General features: G+C 35.0%; 2 protein-coding genes across 5 annotated transcripts in view; both read left to right on the top strand.

The window, feature by feature from the left end:
• LOC133517566 (neuronal calcium sensor 2) overlaps nucleotides 1-7,865 on the top strand; it is a 100,264-nt gene extending 92,399 nt beyond the window's left edge. For all 3 annotated transcript variants that reach the window (XM_061850901.1, XM_061850884.1, XM_061850893.1), the window contains one exon: nucleotides 1,774-7,865. In XM_061850901.1, coding sequence (XP_061706885.1) covers nucleotides 1,774-1,950 — 177 coding nt within the window. In that variant the 3' untranslated portion in view covers nucleotides 1,951-7,865. The remainder of the gene's footprint in view (nucleotides 1-1,773) is intronic.
• LOC133517606 (neurocalcin homolog) overlaps nucleotides 1-16,714 on the top strand; it is a 109,127-nt gene extending 92,413 nt beyond the window's left edge. The window contains exons 2-5 of one of the 2 annotated variants that reach the window (XM_061850951.1): nucleotides 8,017-8,161; nucleotides 11,846-11,964; nucleotides 12,970-13,158; nucleotides 16,262-16,714. In XM_061850951.1, the coding sequence (XP_061706935.1) occupies nucleotides 8,092-8,161; nucleotides 11,846-11,964; nucleotides 12,970-13,158; nucleotides 16,262-16,456 (573 nt within the window). In that variant the 5' untranslated portion in view covers nucleotides 8,017-8,091 and the 3' untranslated portion in view covers nucleotides 16,457-16,714. Of the gene's footprint in view, nucleotides 1-8,001; nucleotides 8,162-11,845; nucleotides 11,965-12,969; nucleotides 13,159-16,261 lie in introns of both variants that reach the window. The other variant, XM_061850959.1, reaches the window with a different exon arrangement.
• The last annotated feature ends 1,391 nt before the right edge of the window (nucleotides 16,715-18,105 follow it).

Raw genomic sequence — 18,105 nt, 5'->3', positions numbered from 1 at the left:
ATATATATATATATATATATACATACATATATATATATATATATATATATATATATATATATATATATATATATATATATATATAAATACCTACAGAATCGATAAGATTTATAAAGTACACGAACAAATGCGATTCTAATTGAGCTACCTAGAAGTTTAGAGGTTTTTTTAAAGACTGCGACTTTCAAACAAGGATGAGTTTTTAAATGGGCCTGTATGTTCTTATTTGTGTTTGTTACCTCAGAACTGAACTCCGTCATTTCGATTTTTTAAATTCGAAGTATATAGTTCCAGTAGGGCTAAGATGGTCGGCTTTTTATCATTTGGCACCATGCCTGTCACGTTCTAACAAGTATGTAAGTGCAAAAGTGACGCATGCCATGACAAGTGATAAAAATGCGACCATGATAACGCGGCAGATTGGGACCACCCATTATTGTCCATATCCAGTTCTATCCAGAGATGGGCATTAATCGACTAATTAATCGATTAAAAAAGTTAATCGTCAAAATTAATCCTAGATTAATTTAATTGCCATTAATTTAGTCGACCGATTGATAATGAATTAATCGGGATATTAATCGATTAATTTCTCGATTAACTCCCGATTGAAACTTGACAGGTGGTCATTTTTGTACTTAATAAAAATTCAAGATGTCTTGCGTACACATCAAACACCATCCCAGTGTTATATAAATATGATTCAATAATACAAGATGGTTACTATTATACAGATATAAGTACTTGGCGTGGCATCTCTATTAAGTAATTGTGTCAGTTATATGTAGTTAAGGGTTTAGTTGGCCTACAAGGAAGTTGGCGCAGGAATAAGTATAAAAAAGAGAACGACATGAGTGTGGAGCAATTATTTTGTTTTAATTATTTTTTATCCAATCTGCTTTTTATTGACTCCCCATATAAACTTCCAACCCCTCCTCAACTTACATAGGTTAACTTAACTTACAATGTTAGGCTAACAAGGAAGGGTACCCAACTGTCCGACTCCGATTTGATTCATTTTGATATATGTTATAGAGTAGTCTAAAATAACGGACACGTATTTTTTTTAGCTGCCCAAACTCAACCTGTTAGGAGAAAATGGCCTTCAAAGTACTAAAAAGTTACTAAATCTTCTAACTCCTATAGAAAGTGATGCTCAAGCAACTTGCTAGTTAATGGCTGGTTTGAGTATATGTTTGAAAGCAGCAAAAAATAATGACCACGTGTTTTGTTATATCTGCTTAAACTCAAGTTTTCCTAAAAAAATACCTTTCTTTATGTGTAACTTTAGCGATAAGATATTATAAAACTTCGAATGTCGATTTTTTTTTAGGAAAAGATGAGTTTTAGCCGATATAACAAAACACGTGCTCATTATTTTTTGCTGCTTTCAAACATATACTCAAACCAGCCATTAACTAGCAAGTTGCTTGAACATCACTTTCTATAGGAGTTGAAGATTTAGTAACTTTTTAGTACTTTGAAGGCCATTTTTTCCTAAAAGGTTGAGTTTGGGCAGCTAAAAAAAAACGTGTCCGTTATTTTAGACTACTCTATAACATATATCAAAATGAATCAAATCGGAGTCGGACAGTTGGGTACCCTGCCTTGTTAGTTCTATTTTAATTGTCTAGTTTTTTGGCTAAACACAGCAACAGAGTACGTCTCTTTGGTTTTAGTTAAATTAATTGTCTGTAGGAGTATCACATATCCTCAATTTAAAAAATTACTAATATTATGAAGTAATAAATGATGACATATAATACGTTTCAGGCGATCTACGATATGCTCGGCGCATGTTCGAGTAACCGCCCCGCCGACTCCGCCGAGGAGCGCGCCAAGAACATCTTCGCTAAAATGGACGAAAACAATGATGGCCAGCTCACGCAAGACGAGTTCCTCAAAGGTTGTCTCCAGGACGAAGAGCTCTCCAAGATGCTGGCCCCTTAAGTGGTTCCCGGCTTATACAGCCCGCGGTCCGGTCTCACCACCCACCCCTTCACTATACCTCACGATAACCCGACGGCGTGCTCCTGTAGACACGACAGCAATCTATGAGGCATAAAGTAATCCAGTTACACGATTTATCGTACCCGCCACTCCTTTTTGGTGAGAGATAAACGTATTGAGTACGGATTAAAAAAAACATTACTCATTTGTAAATATTTTTCATAATTTATGCACACTATTTTATGAACAGTTTACTTTAACACAATTGCGTGCTATCCAGTCAATTACTAATGATTTTTGAGATTAATTTTATTTATTGTTACAAGATGTATTTCTTGTCGATCCTTTTAGTATTTGCATAGCGACGTTTGTCTTTCGGCGAGTAATTACTAAGTGATGTTTGTGTGGCTGTCGTGTCGGCATGGTTAACTACGAAGTGTACACAGTATCCGTGATAGTTCACTTTGTTAGCGCAGCGGCCGCTAGCGCGAAGTGCAGCCTTCGTTTTCATTGGTAAAACCCGTCATTAAGTCATGCACATCCGATACACTCCCGTAAATAACGTGAGTCGTGGGAGATATTATAATGCTGAAGTATATTTATAAGAGTATACAATATGGTGAGAATAAATCTCGAACAAAAGAGAGAAGTTAAATGATTAGAAATTAGAGGCGGTGAATTGTATCGATAGCGATAGCTGCGCTTCTTCATTGGCGTCATCCACACCGAGCTTTTTCCAATACGTGTTTACTATATATTTGTGAAAAGATATTTGTACTTAGCGAATATTAATGTAACGAACTTAAAGTCAATGAATTCTTGAATATTAAAAAGTATTGAAATGTCCATTCCTATTTGATAAAGTTAATGTATGTGAACGATAATTGTATAAGAAGTATTACATTTCTGTCGCTGTCGGATTGTCCTATCCTATATTTAAAAATATTGTATCCGAACCACTAACCTTTCGCATAGGTCTATCGCTCGTAGGTCAAATTCTTCACTATTCAGCCTTAATGCCCCTTGACACATATTTTCACTACCTAATATTTAGGCTCAGTGCCTGCTACCAACTTAAACTTACATATTATATGTATTTTGCTATCAGTAGTGACGAGATCTCCTTGGCCACAAGAGAGGTTTGTGCTCAGTCAAGAGACTGCATGTATGCACACGAGCATGCAGCGCAGAAGCCAACGTAATGTAAACGTAACAGGAAGATTAATTTGCGACTCATTACAAGATGCATCCTTATATTTCTTTTATTTACTAAATCAATGCTTAAAATGCATGCTTTTGTTTCATTTACTGAATTAGAATGTAATAACGTCTAATGAGTTTAGCTTATTACTGGATTTGGTTTTTCGGGGTACTGTTTTAGTAATAAATAACCGAAGTGGAATGCGCGATAATCAGCGACAGAAACAGCTACGTGCGTGGCGCGGCGCTCTCATCCAAGTTAGGTTAGCTCACTTCGTTGCAATTTTCATGAACGGACTATCCCATTCTTATTACTAGCTGTCTAACAAGATTTTACATTTTCTATTTATTTATAGCCATTTTTATATTGTTGGTGTATTCAAAGGTATAAATAAAATCAATATTTGGTTGTTGGTTGATAACTTTGGTCAAATTGTTTCCACACTGCTGTGCCTTCTAGCTCTCTTTGTAAATAGTTATCATTCATTTTTCATTCATCAATTTATTGTTTCCTTACGACTGTTAACAAATTCACTTTACTCATGGTTTATTATTTTCTATAGTATTCTTTTTTATCAATCAGGTATATATTACTAATCAAGTTTCTATTTGACATCATTTCTCGGCTTTTTATTTTTTTTTACTATTTTTAGGATCCCGTGTTGATAGTAGTCTTACCAACCATTCGTATTAGTAGCATACCAGCAGAATATATAAACTCATCCCCTTGTGCGGGGTGATAATGCTAGCATAAGAAAAATATAGTAGGTACTGTCTTTCGATTCTTCTATAAAGACATGAGTGGTTGGCCATAATGTAGGTATTACTCATTTACTTAAACTAAAGGGTTGCAATATTTTAAATACGTTGAAAAATTTGTACGACTATTTATTATTTGAGCGAATCTTACGTTTTAATCTTGCGTATATTTTTTTTAAATAGGTGCATAAACAGGTCAAAGTACAAAGTAAACGAACGCACAAATTGCTAAGCATAACAACGGAAAGAACTCACATTACGGTTGAGATGTTACCTGTAACCTCTAACCGAAAAACCTAGTCTTTGCTGATGAGGACAAACGTTTTTAAACGTCTCAACCACAAACGTATAAACATTGCTTTTTCTAAAATTATGTGATTTTATAATACTTACCGAATTTATAATGAATGAATACATAGTTCTATGTAGTTGCCTAAGGCGCAAATCAAACGAGGGTTATTTTTATGGTAATTTTAATCTTAGTATTCTTGTGATTTACTATTCAATATCCCTGGGACATGGAGTTGAACTATATGTTATAAAATTATGATAACATGAAAATATTTATTCGTTAGCTATGTGTACAGTCGCGAATCGCACCTAATTCATAACATAAGACGGCGCTTCTAAAAACGTAACAGCAATTCACCCAAAAAAGATTAAGGAAACGTACTAGTTACGTCTAGAGCCCGTTTCTAGAATAATAATATCATACAAATTAAGAATGCTTATATTGAGAAACGGCCACCGGGTCTTTTGTAAAGAATCTGTGTAGAATATTTTATTTAATACATTCCAAATACTTTGAAAGTCTCCCAATACTTTACTCTTTGCCTGTCACCTGTTCTGCAAGCAGTGCAATAAAATGTCTTTAGTATGTATGCATTGAGTGCTCCTACCGGGCATTCATTCATAATTTTATCAGATTTTACTCTAGTTCTCTATCAAGATATTCTATATCATGAAGGTTATGTTGAGGAATCTCATGTGGGTGTATACCCCATAATATCATGAATATTAATAAATCCTACCATTTAGGTTTACATTTACTTTTGTACCGCCAGTTTTCAAGTGCGGTAAGTATGTTGAGTACGGCCTACGAAAATGTTGATTTTGTCTTTAACTTCAACCGCTTTTTATCACTTAGGTACACTTTTTATATACTTGTTTCTTTTAGAACGTGATAACTATGCTCAATATTTTCTTACGTCGACTATACCTCGAGATGCAAGTTCACAAACCATGTTATAGACGTTCCATACATAATTATGCTGGAGGATGTTTTATTCAACACTTCACCGATGCATGCATCTTTTGTGTCATTAAACCATTACTTAGTTAGGTATAAATTCTTTTTATTAGGATTTTATTTTGAATGGAATAACACAAAAATGAAATGACTGAATTTATAAAACTAGGGAAGAGGGATCAATGATACTCATTCGGACCTGAAAATAGCTCGCAGACAGGGTCTCGTGTAACATATCACAGCATTATTTATTCATTGATTTTATTCTGAATGCTGTATTAAATCCTGCGATCAAAATCGTATGTACACGCGTAGATACTCTCCAATTTAGTTTCACACGCTCACTAGCGATTTTACATATGAATGAATTAATACATATCTCATCAATTGAGAAGTTACACTTCAAATTCTCGGTCAATTAGTGTCATTACTCTGTTGTGTCATTATCGCGACCCAAGCTTATGCGTCAGTGGTTATAATTGTATTACAAAACTATTAAGTAGTCAGTATTAGTAACTAGCTATATGTACTTACTCGTTCCCACATTACGACTTTTCTATCTCGCTACTCACAGAGATGTGTCGGTCATCTTTAACTTAATTACTTGCACCTTTACAGCACGGATCTATTAAGAGCGTATTTGTACTTAATTATAGAAATGTCTCATTCTGTAGCAATATCTTAATGGCGAACTTTGCTTTTCTTCTACATGCTGCAAAATATGAATGTGCCATATATGTTGCCATAAATAACGTAAGCTACAATCGAAAACCAAAAGGGCGATTAATAAGCACATTTATGATTAATTAATAGAAAACATGTAAGCGTGTCGAAAATGCTACTCTGTAGACATTAAACTGGTTATGACCTGAAGAAGTTCCGCGAGTGACGCGAGTCGATTGGTGCGTTATAAACCTATGTAGAGCGTCTTTATTGTGTGATAAATAAAAAATAAAGGTAGCTATAGTCATTATAACATTATGTTATGCCAGCTATTTATATTTTTGCGTAATTATTTGAGTTGCAGTAGCTACCAGAAGAATTTTCGCATGGATAGCTAACAATATTCTGCTATTTGGCTGCACAAAACGGCCTACGAAAACTTTGAACATTTCTGTACAGTACCCCTAGTGTAAATAAATTCGATTTTGAAACGTGACGTACGCGTTTGCGTTTAGTCTCATTTTGTATGGGTTTTTGAACAGCGCGCCAAGCGGGACGTTTTGGAAAGTCAAAAATCTCATACAAAATGACACTTAACGCAAACGCGTACGTCACGTTTCGCTGTCGAAAATATTTACAGTAGGGGTACTGGATTCAACTGTACCTAGAATAAAGTTGTTTATGTCATAAAAATCAAAAGACCATGGAGCTACTTTTGTAATAACTGGCATTAATTATCAAATTAAGTATTAATTCATCTTGCAAACAAGCGTGGAAAAGAAAATTGCCGTGGAAATCCGCTTTTTCAATGTAATTTATTGAGTGTTATTTGCTGTAAAACATTTAATTTTGTAATTTTAGAACAGAGTAGTATTTATCGCATTCTATAAACATACTTAGATCTCCTTTTTTAAGTAGTTAACTAGTTTAATATACTACACCAAAGTGGTGTGGCGTCAAACATATCTGTCCAATCCAGAGATACTGGTTCACATTTTCTTTACGAGACAACTTATGTAATTATAAAAACGTGAATATATAATTGCATGGACGCCTTGCCACAGTTAAGTTATGATAATGTAATACATATGTAATAAAACGTTAACACATGTATAAGGGCCCGTTGTACCAAACCGCCTGTCAACATCATTGTAGTTCGTGAAAAAATGCTTGTATGATAAGTTTAACAGTTCTGTATTGGGTGACAGCAGCCGCCACCATATTTGGCGTAAATCACTTTGTTGATGTGCGTGGTGCAACTTGCCCTTAAACTATCTAACTGTATCAGATGACAATGTTATTTAACAGGCATCTATTTACCACTTAAGGGGCTCCATAAGGCAATCAACTAATTATAGTTTTACATCTATTATATTAGGCCGCTAAGCTTTTAATAAACTATATTATTATTTCTTTGTTATACTCTCGAACCACTTAATTTAGCTTTTGTGGTAGCATTCTATCCGATACTATTACATTTGGCTGGACACATTGTAAGTATGCATAAAATACAAGTATTTGGGCAATTTTTTTTTATATGCGTACAATCAATATGAACACACAAAAAGACCAATCAAATTCAACTCGCAATGATCCAAAGCGGCATTCAAAATGGAGCCCTTTAGTTGGTAAATATTTTAAATAATCAACATAAATAACGAAAAATTTTGTTCTGAATTATTGTATCAATTATTCACAGTTCATAATCCATGCTATAATTTGACCAGCCACTATTGTATACATTATGTCTTGACGATTGCGATTCTATCCAAAGAGTTACTATTCTAATAAAATAAAATATATGTAAGTCTGAGCCAATGTTTACAGCCTACTCATTCTTTACAGAAACAATGATCTGTCGTTTAGCAGTGTAATGTAGAGCATATCCGGTGTCATATAGTGTTATAGATAGGCACGTAAACTAGATGAAGTAACCACTGTGTCCCCATGAAGTCTCTGTTGTATTTCTAAGAATAAATATTTTTATTGATTCACATTTTGCCTATTCATGTATAATATACAAAATACAAAAATAGTTCTTAAATCGTCTCGTTATTTTTGTAGCGACTAGTATTTTTGATTTATGTTAGCTTAAGACTAAATCGCTTTGATCTGTTTTTTATAATTAATACTTTTCCGTATACATATTGTTGTAATGAAGCAATTTATACTATTTCTAGGTTATTGTTTTCTAGGGGCCACGAGATACCTAACTAGAAGAGCACGATTTTGAGAGACAAATCTACGTTCCATATTAAACACAAATTAAAATGGGTAAACAAAATAGCAAACTCAAACCTGAGGTTTTAGAAGATCTGAAGCAAAATACAGAATTTTCAGGTAAGTTAATTTGATAGAGCGATAACTACGAGGGCTGCTATTTATATATCCGGAAACCGGGATTACAATCTTCTTAAATAGTATATTTGACCTCCATGGTAAAATTTGAACCTTTTTAAGTATTGGCCGGTATATTTTTTCTTATTAACGCTAGTGTTTTGTTTTTGTCGGGTTTTAAATGTCATCTCGCTGCAAGAATGGAACTCACTCGTGAAAATATTCGTGCTATGATTTATTATGATTTTCGGCGTGGTTTAACGCAACAACAGTGCATAGATCAACTAACTCCAACTTTTGATGATGAAGCTCCATTTATAACTACTGTGTATCACTGGTTTAGTGAGTTCAATCGTGGACGTAGTATGCTTACGGACGAAGTTAAGGCAGGTCACCCGAAATCGGTCGTTGTACCACAAAATATTGAGGCTGTGCGAAAACTTATAATGGACGACCGACATGTTACGTACCGCGAGATAGAGGCGACTCTGGGTATTTCTATGACTAGCATTAATAGCATATTACATGATCATTGTAATATGCTATTAATGCATGCATGCATCATCATTGGTGCAATAAAATGTTAAAAAAATATAACCGTGGTGACTCAAAGGCCGTTTATAACATCTATACAGGTGACGAATCCTGGATCTATGCATACGATCCCGAAACGAAGCAACAATCAACGGTATGGGTGTTTCAAAATGAGCCGAACCCTACGAAAGTTACTCGTGCAAAAAGTACATTGAAACAAATGGTGGCCTGCTTCTTCGGTATTAATGGCCATGTAGCTACAGTGCCACTAGAAAACCGTTAAAACGGTTAATTCAGATTGGTACACGACCATTTGCTTACCGGAAGTATTTGAACAAATTCGTAAATCTAACCAGCGACGAAGAATCATTCTTCATCATGACAATGCCAGCTGTCATACGTCACGCGAAACAACTCTATTTTTGGAAGGTCATAATGTGGAATTAACGGGTCATCCGCCGTACAGCCCTGACTTTTTTATTTATTTCCCAATATAAAAAATAAATTACGCGGTCAACGATTTTCGACCGCTGAAGATGCTGTCGACGCATTCAAACAACACGTTATGGAGGTACCTCAGGCGGAGTTGCAGAAGTGCTTCAAAAATTGGTTCAAACGAATGCAAAAGTGCATAGATCATCAAGGGGAATACTTTGAAAAACAATAAAACCATTTTCAGCCGTGTACGTTTGTTTGTTTTTTTGTTTCCGGATATATAAGTAGCAACCCTCGTAAAGTTGCGACTATTAACAATTTCTAAAACATAATCTTGAATTACTAGTCACTCTGCCATCTATGTAGATCATCAATATCAGCATTCTTATAAGACGAGTTTTTTTAAATAAAAAAAATATACATTTTAATTTTTTGATCGGTGGGCAATTAATTTATCACATGTGTATCGAAAGCCTAATTTCCGACACAATAATAACAAAGTGTCTCTACATTTCAAAGACAAGCATATCCTTTTTGCTGTTAGGTAATAGTCAGACAACTAAAAATTATGATTATTATATCGGAACACTCTGTCAAAAATATATCCATAGAAATGAAGGGGGCAAAAATGCTCTGATATTGACCTGGCACGGTATTGTCTGACGAATAAGACGCCAAGTAATTAATTATAGGTTTAAAACTGTAAAAGTTTGACGAATACATCATGAAATATGTATATGCGTACTTACTTAATTTAAAAATAAACTAATTTTGTACATTTTTCAGTATTATAAAGCATGCTTTTTGGTGATTATACTGATTATGGTAGTATTGATTCTCGTGTTTATTGACTTATTTTTCAGAATTTTCATGTAGTCTCCATTGTTATATTTCTTTTGTTATTTCCGCAACTCGAATTAAGCTCGGTGTCATTTATTAACCGACTTCCAAGATTTCAAAAGGAGGAGGTTCTCAATTCGGTTATTTTTTTTTGGTTGTTACTTCATAACTCCGTCATTTCTCGACTGATTATCATAATTCTTTTTTTGATTGAAAGTATACACACATACAGATTGGTTACATTTTTAGTCAAACCTCAGTTCTGATGACGTGATCCATGAGGAATCGAGGGAACTCCTCAAATCCTAAAGGCACACCTATAGTGATTGTTATATTTTCATCAACAAATCATGCATCAACATTCAAAAAACTGTCACTTGGTGAAATGGAACTGCTGATGATGATCAGAATGGAAGTTCTCAACGACGCATAGTTCATGCTTGGCAATTTGTTCTCTTGGTTATGTTTGTTAAAACTTCTTCCTCGCGTTGTCCCGGCATTTTTCCACGACTCATGGGAGCCTGGGGTCCGCTTGACAACTAATCCCACGATTTGGCGTAGGAACTAGTTTTTATTATAGCGACTGCCATCTAACCTTCTAACCCAGAGGGTAAACTAGGCCTTATTGGGATTAGTCCGGTTTCCTCACGATGTTTTCCTTCACCGAAAAGCGACTGGTAAATATCAAATGATATTTCGTACACAAGTTCCTAAAAACTCGTTGGTACCTACGAGCCGGGGTTTGAACCTGCGACCTCCGGATTGCAAATCGCACGCTCTTACCGCTTATGTTTGTTAAACCTATAAAAAAAATTATTTTATTGGCAAAACGCAAGTACATATACTTAGACGTTGAAGTCGCTGACTTCTGAGCTAGGTAAAGTTTATAATAATAATAATAAAATGCTTTATTGCACACTACAAAAAAAAATGGTACAAAGTATGTAAAGGTATAAATATGTACCTACATATTAACAACAGGCGGACTTATCGCTAAACAGCGATCTCTTCCAGACAACCTTCAGATAGAGAAATGGCGAACGTAATCAAGGTAACGGGTGGTGCAAAAATAAAATACTAAAATAAAATACATATACTACAAATATTTAATATATATAGGTATACTACATTTATTACTATATATAAACAATATATAAATAAATGACAAAGGAAAAGCCATACAAATAACGAAGAATTTCAAGAATAACAACTACATTTTTTATGAAAGAGACAGGTTATGTTCTTTTAATCGGTTTTTAAAAATAGAGAGCGATTTAGCACGTTTGATGTCAACGGGCAGTTTATGTTAAGCAGGAGAAGTTAGGATGTTAAAGCCACATTGTTATCAAGCTAGAGTTTTCATTATGGATTTTATGAGGAATCGAGGGAACTCCAGAACTATTATAAGCATTCTTATTGATATTTTTTTAGTTTGTATGTAAAAACCAATCATTTTCGTTCAAAAAGTGCTATTTTGTGAAATGAAACTGCTCATGAAGACCAGAATGGATTCTGCGACAGCATATTTTAAAATTCTTGAGGCTAATTTATTATGTATAATTGTTATGAGTTGCACTATGGTTGTAAAGGCATTTCAAACTGTTTTGTGTCATGTGGGTTTTTTTCTATTAAATATTATTAGGGCCACATTTTACCTTGTTTGGCGAGGATTAAAAATGTGTATATCAAATAATATTACAATTATCAATTGTTAATTAAAATATAAGGATTCGAATACTTTTAAATTAAAAATTAGGACTACCTCTAGCTCAATTTTTATTATTTCCAGTGATCTACGATTATTAAAGGTTGTTTATTTTTCATTCTACTCGTCACGTTCAAGATACCTCACATAACCATACTCATTGGTTGTTACAGATGCAGAAATACAGGAATGGTACAAAGGTTTCCTGAAAGATTGCCCCAGTGGACATTTGTCCGTAGAAGAGTTTAAGAAAATATACGGGAATTTCTTTCCATATGGTGATGCTAGTAAGGTATGATTGATATTCAAGAAGATATTCAAGGTTTAGTACGCACCAAAAATGAGCGAGGCAACGGAGCGGTGTGAGAACAGTCCACCAATAGGAACGTGACTTCGAACCGCTCCGCTATCTCGCTTTGTCTTTTGTGAAATTTCACTCTTAAAAGTATACTCCGTTACAAAAAGATTTATGTTAGTGTAAACTACCTAACATTTACCCTTTTTAAGTACTGTCATGGCTTCTATTGAAGTGAGAGAGTAAATCAAATTTTTCTGGCCACTTGTTTCCATCGTTACATTCTCCGTGATCACGTTGAAAACCAGGTTTAATGACATTTAAATTAGCCAACCACGCATTCTTGTGGTAGTTATAAGCCGTTTCTAAAATAGGACATCTTCAAAGCACGTTAGTAGAAAGTGGTACAACCATTTTACTAATAAACTGTGATACTATTGTCACTTGGCTGTCGGAATAAAATAACGACAAGAAATTGTCGAATCACCAGCCACCAGGGCCACCACTGCTGCTTTTAAACAAGGTAAAAGGGACCTCATAATTGGACAGAATAATTATATTAATGTTGCCCACTTTAGTATAGTTTATTATAAATACTTAGCAAAATTATATGTATATTTTATATTTTGCGCTAGTGTCAGACCCAGATAAGTTGGCAGCGATTTTGACAGCCCAGACAGTGCAACTGTTATTTTAAACGTCAAACTTCTATGAAATCATGACGTTTACGTAACACTTACATAGGCTGGGCTACCAAAATCGCTGCCAACTTATCTTGGTCTGACTCTAGTCTGTTAGTTAGTCTAGTCATTTTATAGAGCTTCTAATTTAGCCGGTTATCACACTGGATGCGATTCGCACGTCGCTCCGATGTGTGAGCGGTATGTCGCCATAATACGCGTATAGCGTTGTCTCGCTCAAATATCAGAGCGACGTGCGAATCGTATCCAGTTTGATAACCGCCTTAATGTTATATATATTAATGTAACCTCTAATGTCTAGTTTGCAGAACATGTGTTCCGGACATTCGACGCTAACGGCGACGGCACGATAGATTTTCGGGAGTTCTTATGCGCACTCAGCGTCACATCACGGGGCAAGCTCGAGCAAAAACTAAAATGGGCCTTCTCCATGTACGACCTAGACGGCAACGGATACATATCGCGCCAGGAGATGCTCGAAATTGTAACTGTAAGTCATCGCCGATGGCGTATCTCTATTTTTAGAGTTCCGTACCTCAAAAGGGATAGCTATTAAATTAAAATTATATAATTCCCCTACGCTCCTATGCCAACAAAATCCATTTTATGGCAAAAATACCTTACATTATTTTGCAATAGAGCTCTCGTCCAAGTGCTAGATCGATTTCTATGAAACATAGCTAAGAACCACCGCTATAAAACTTGCTTTCACGTAAAAAAAACCGTGTTGCAATCGGCCCAGCCGTTAGAGAGCTACTATGACACAGACAGACAGACATTGGCGTTAAACATATAACACCCCTTTTTATGGGTCGGGAGTTAAAAAACGGAATCGTTATCACTTTGTTGTTTGTCGGTCCGTCTCTCTGTCAAGATCCTTTATCTCGGGAACGTGTGGAGGTATCGAGTTGAAATAAGAACCATATACTCGAGTCCACACTCCCTTAAAGCTGAGTTTTTTTTTAAGATACGGAACTAGTTTTTATTTCCGCTCACTGTATAATACAGTAAGCAAGGTAGTAGACGTTCGAGTGCTCGTAATGGACTGAAAGTACTGAAACACACTGACAATGTCATGTCAACTTTAACTTATGGCATTTTCAATAGAGGTGCCATCAGGGTGTCATCTATTAGATTAGGCATTAGCATGTCGAGGCCTTGGGGGCCAATTCGTGAATTTCGATCGCTCGATTTCGTGTGGCTTCCTTCAATACGAGTACTACCTCCACTTAGAGCATTTAGACAGGAATCGCCTTTAAGAGCTTACCTACCCCTCTGGGGAAAGCCTTGCACAATTATGCATAAATAAATAAATAAATATTATAGGACATTATTACACAAATTGACTAAGTCCCACAGTAAGCTCAATAAGGCTTGTGTTGAAAAAATCGGCAGACTGTTTTGTACAGAAAATTACAGACATGGCGTCTCCAGTCTAAATGCTCTAAGTATCTCCGACATTAATAAAATGAAAATGAGTGGTCAAATACAATACCACTATATTCCCAATCTCTATCGCTCGTATTTTAAAAATTAGCATCGCTGTTTTCCACCGATTTCCGAGTGATGATATAGAGCGATCGATATCCAAACATCGCCCCCTTGGGCTTTTATCTTATTGTAAACGTATATTAACCCAAAAATTGGGTCCGGCTTCGATCTCGCCGCACTCGTTCACACGTCTTACTCCCGAGTATATTGAAATAAGGCGTTTTCGCGCTTTAGCGATCGAAAACGCTCGCCTAAATGAGGTTTAGTATTTCTAGTTATGGAGGATTTGAACTTTAAAGGGAAGGGAATAAGCATTTATTTAGTGTTAAAGAGGATTTCGCTTTATTGACATAAATAAATCTATTACATACTAAATTAAATACAGTTCTAGATGCCTAAAACATATCAATATAAATTGAGTTCTAGGGGTAAATATGAGTTGTTAGGGTGTGAAATTGTCTAGCATGAAAATAAGAAGTTTATCTCGAATCTTAATCTTTTATTTTATTACCACAATATCAGGGAGGAGGGTCATATGGTTAATGAAATGTTGAAACAATACGTCAAAAATATGTTTTAAGGTGACAACACAAGGACCCACAGATAAACAATCACTATCTCAAGGACTAGTTACTGTCAGCTTAAACTGTCCAAAAACTGGTGATGTTACCAGGTGTATATAAGGGCAGTAAGGGCATTTATACCTATAGCGTTTGAAATTAAGGAATCCGCTATAATCGGCCGAATTATTCGGTTCACCTGTATCATTCTATTGAACCATTTGCCAACGGTGAAATCACATTAGCAGATATAAATGAATCACTTTATAAGCAATTCCCTAGATTCGAACAGATAAAAGGCAAGAGACTCCCAAATTTTCAACACTCCAAATAATCAACTAATCAAATAATATGGATTCAACATGTATCATCATATGTTTTGGTGACAACGGGAATAGAATTACCAATAGAATTACTAAATAACTTCATAGCTACAGTCCAAAACGCAGACATATTCTCAGACAACTGGCCGTCCCTACAACGTAGTATCAGGATTTTTTAAAACTCTACCTATGTTACTTAATATCAATTTTTTTAAAATCTCTATGTAACTTAGTAATACATTATATGTATGTTTAATTCTAGAGATAGTTCCAAAAATGTATAATGTGTGTAATACAAGTTTACTAATTTTATGTTCTGACTACATATGTATTAACAGTATAAATGCCTTGGCTGTAGCTGTAAACTTATACTTTGTGTTTGCCTGAATAAAGAACAGGAAAACGTAACGGGAAAAGATTAAAAAGTTATGGTGGAATTTACATTTTACGAGTAAAGTGTTGCAACAAGACAAACATAATAAAAAATACTTGCCGAATATTCGCCACTTTGACCGAATAATTGCTTGCCGAATATCGAATAATTACCGAGTATTCTGTCCATCTCTAGTATACAGTATGCCAAACTGCGTTCAGAATGGATCAAACTATGGCCGATGAGAGAGGATCTTAAAAGCGATCAATTTAAGCACCATGTATGTTAAGCGAAAATTAAGATTTTGGGTTCATATATTATATTGATAACCATTAGAACAGTGTTCCGCCAATATGTACTTATCTAGTAGATTGTGATATTCCGGGCATTATCTTGTATTCATACTTTCGGATTGGAAATAATCAATTTACAAAAGTTAGGTCAGCACGGTTCACGAAAAACACATAATTTATAATTTCTCTGAAACCATTAATTTTTGCTCAACATAAATGGAGATCAGATTGGTAGCTTTTAAGGTTTGATCGTTAGGTAATGAAACCGTGTACCTAAATGTCTAATAAAATTTCAGTTATTCGCTACATCGTGCCATCTGAAGGTCCATAATTCATGGTCATAAGATGAAGAAAAATATTCCCATAATAACTGTCCATCCTTGAGTTAATACAAGGATTTTTTTTTTCAATAAATTTGTTCAGATTTTTTTAATTGCGGTTGTTGAGTTAAAATGAGAATTGAAAGACTTATTTGACCAGAAATCACTTGCTGCCTATTGAATAATGTATAGGCAACATGAAACTTTTAACAGTATTCTATTTTACATTTCAGGCTATTTACAAGATGGTTGGCTCTGTGATGAAGATGCCAGAAGATGAATCTACGCCTGAGAAGAGGACGGACAAAATATTCCGTCAAATGGACCGAAATAAAGACGGGAAACTGTCGCTGGATGAGTTTATAGAAGGCGCTAAGAGTGACCCTTCAATCGTGCGCCTGCTGCAGTGCGACCCGCAGTCGCAGTGAGCCGCCCCTCGAACTCCAACAACAGCGCTTTCGGGTTGTGCACATCTATCCCAAACTATTACGAAAACCTATACTAAAATAACCCCAGTTAAATTTGCTTGTAAGAGCTAGTGCGCCACGCAAATCGTTAAGGCACATACTTGGATTTATGTTCTATCGATTGCTCTTATTTCACTACAATTTCAGTGATTTACATTATTTATTCTTCTCTATGTATTTATACATTTGTATTTTAAATAAAGACATTATATTAAGGTCCTGAAAGTGGATGGAACATCACCATAAAAAACAATGAAAGCTGATTATATTCGAACACACTATTTATAATAGGGTTTAAATCTCAACCATATTTTATATCTAGTCGCTGGTATTACGACTAACTCACCATTCAATCGAGTGCAAAACTTCGTAAACGTTCTTTTACACCCATCATTAGCCCTTTTCCAGACCGCACCAGCTTTGATGATTCATTTGAAAACAAGACACATTTCCTGAATGTCCAATCTAATTTGAACCTTAATTTCGAGTGATAAGGTTCAAATTCTATTGACACGTATGTGGTCAATACATCTTACTATACCTGGAAAAGGGTTAAGACTTATCGGTCAATTTATCACTGGGAATACTTACTATCAGTAAATGGTGTCAGTTAGGAATAAAGAAACTGTAACATCAAAAATCTAGATTAAGTTTCTGCTTTGATCAGTGTATTGTGTGGTCGTATCGTACTAAAGTATATGTACGAGGCTAGGTACTCTGCTTGATGTATATGGGTTTGAGTACAATGGGCGTCCACTTTGTTTTCGCAGCTTTTAATCCATGCATGTCTTACAAGCCTTGGTAAACGACGTTAGCGTTTCACGTTTAATAAGAAATAAGACGCCGTTTGAATCTTGAGATGTGCACTAGCACTAAAATATGCTAATATACTTTGAAATAAGCTGCAAAATAATTATGACGCCATCTAGTCCGTTCTAATTACTCAAACTTCAAATATAGATAAAGTGAGACAAGTTACGTGTTAAAGTTTCGTGGCTTTGACAATAGTAGGATCGTGTTAAAGTTTGTTTTTACTTTAACCGAAGAGTTACTAATTGTAATAGAGAGATAAAGTCTAAGAAAAAACGTGCCGTAGTTTGACAGCCGTAAGATATGGATCTGCACACTGCCATATGTTTTGTGGACACTGAATTGTCAAACGTCAACTTTTGACAACCAAAGTTACCGCATGATATACGGAGCCATGCAGCGCCGTCTCGTTTAGCTGTCAATTGAGCTGAAGAACCAAATTGTCTTAGACTTTCCAAATCTTACACAATTACTAAAGCTTGTTAAAAAAAAATTTATTAACCGTAAAAGCCAATCTCCGAAAAAATATAATGTATATATAAGTTCTAGAACAATGATCAAATACTTACAGGTAGGTAGATTTAATTTTGATTAAAAATACATTCAACCAGATAGATAATCCCCTCTTTTTAAATGTTAAAGCCAGTTAATAACTGTTTATTTACATATTTTATTTCACAGTTTATATTTATTATCGTTAATGTATACAGGTGGGTAGTGAGTAAAAACTCACGAGTAAATACTGAGTGAATACTCAGTATTTCCTCAATATACTCGTATTTACTCGTTTTCACCCAAAT

This window comes from Cydia pomonella, chromosome 1, assembly GCF_033807575.1.
Source record: "Cydia pomonella isolate Wapato2018A chromosome 1, ilCydPomo1, whole genome shotgun sequence".
Classification (NCBI taxonomy): Eukaryota; Metazoa; Arthropoda; class Insecta; order Lepidoptera; family Tortricidae; genus Cydia; species Cydia pomonella.
This window is presented reverse-complemented; position numbering and strand designations above follow the sequence as displayed.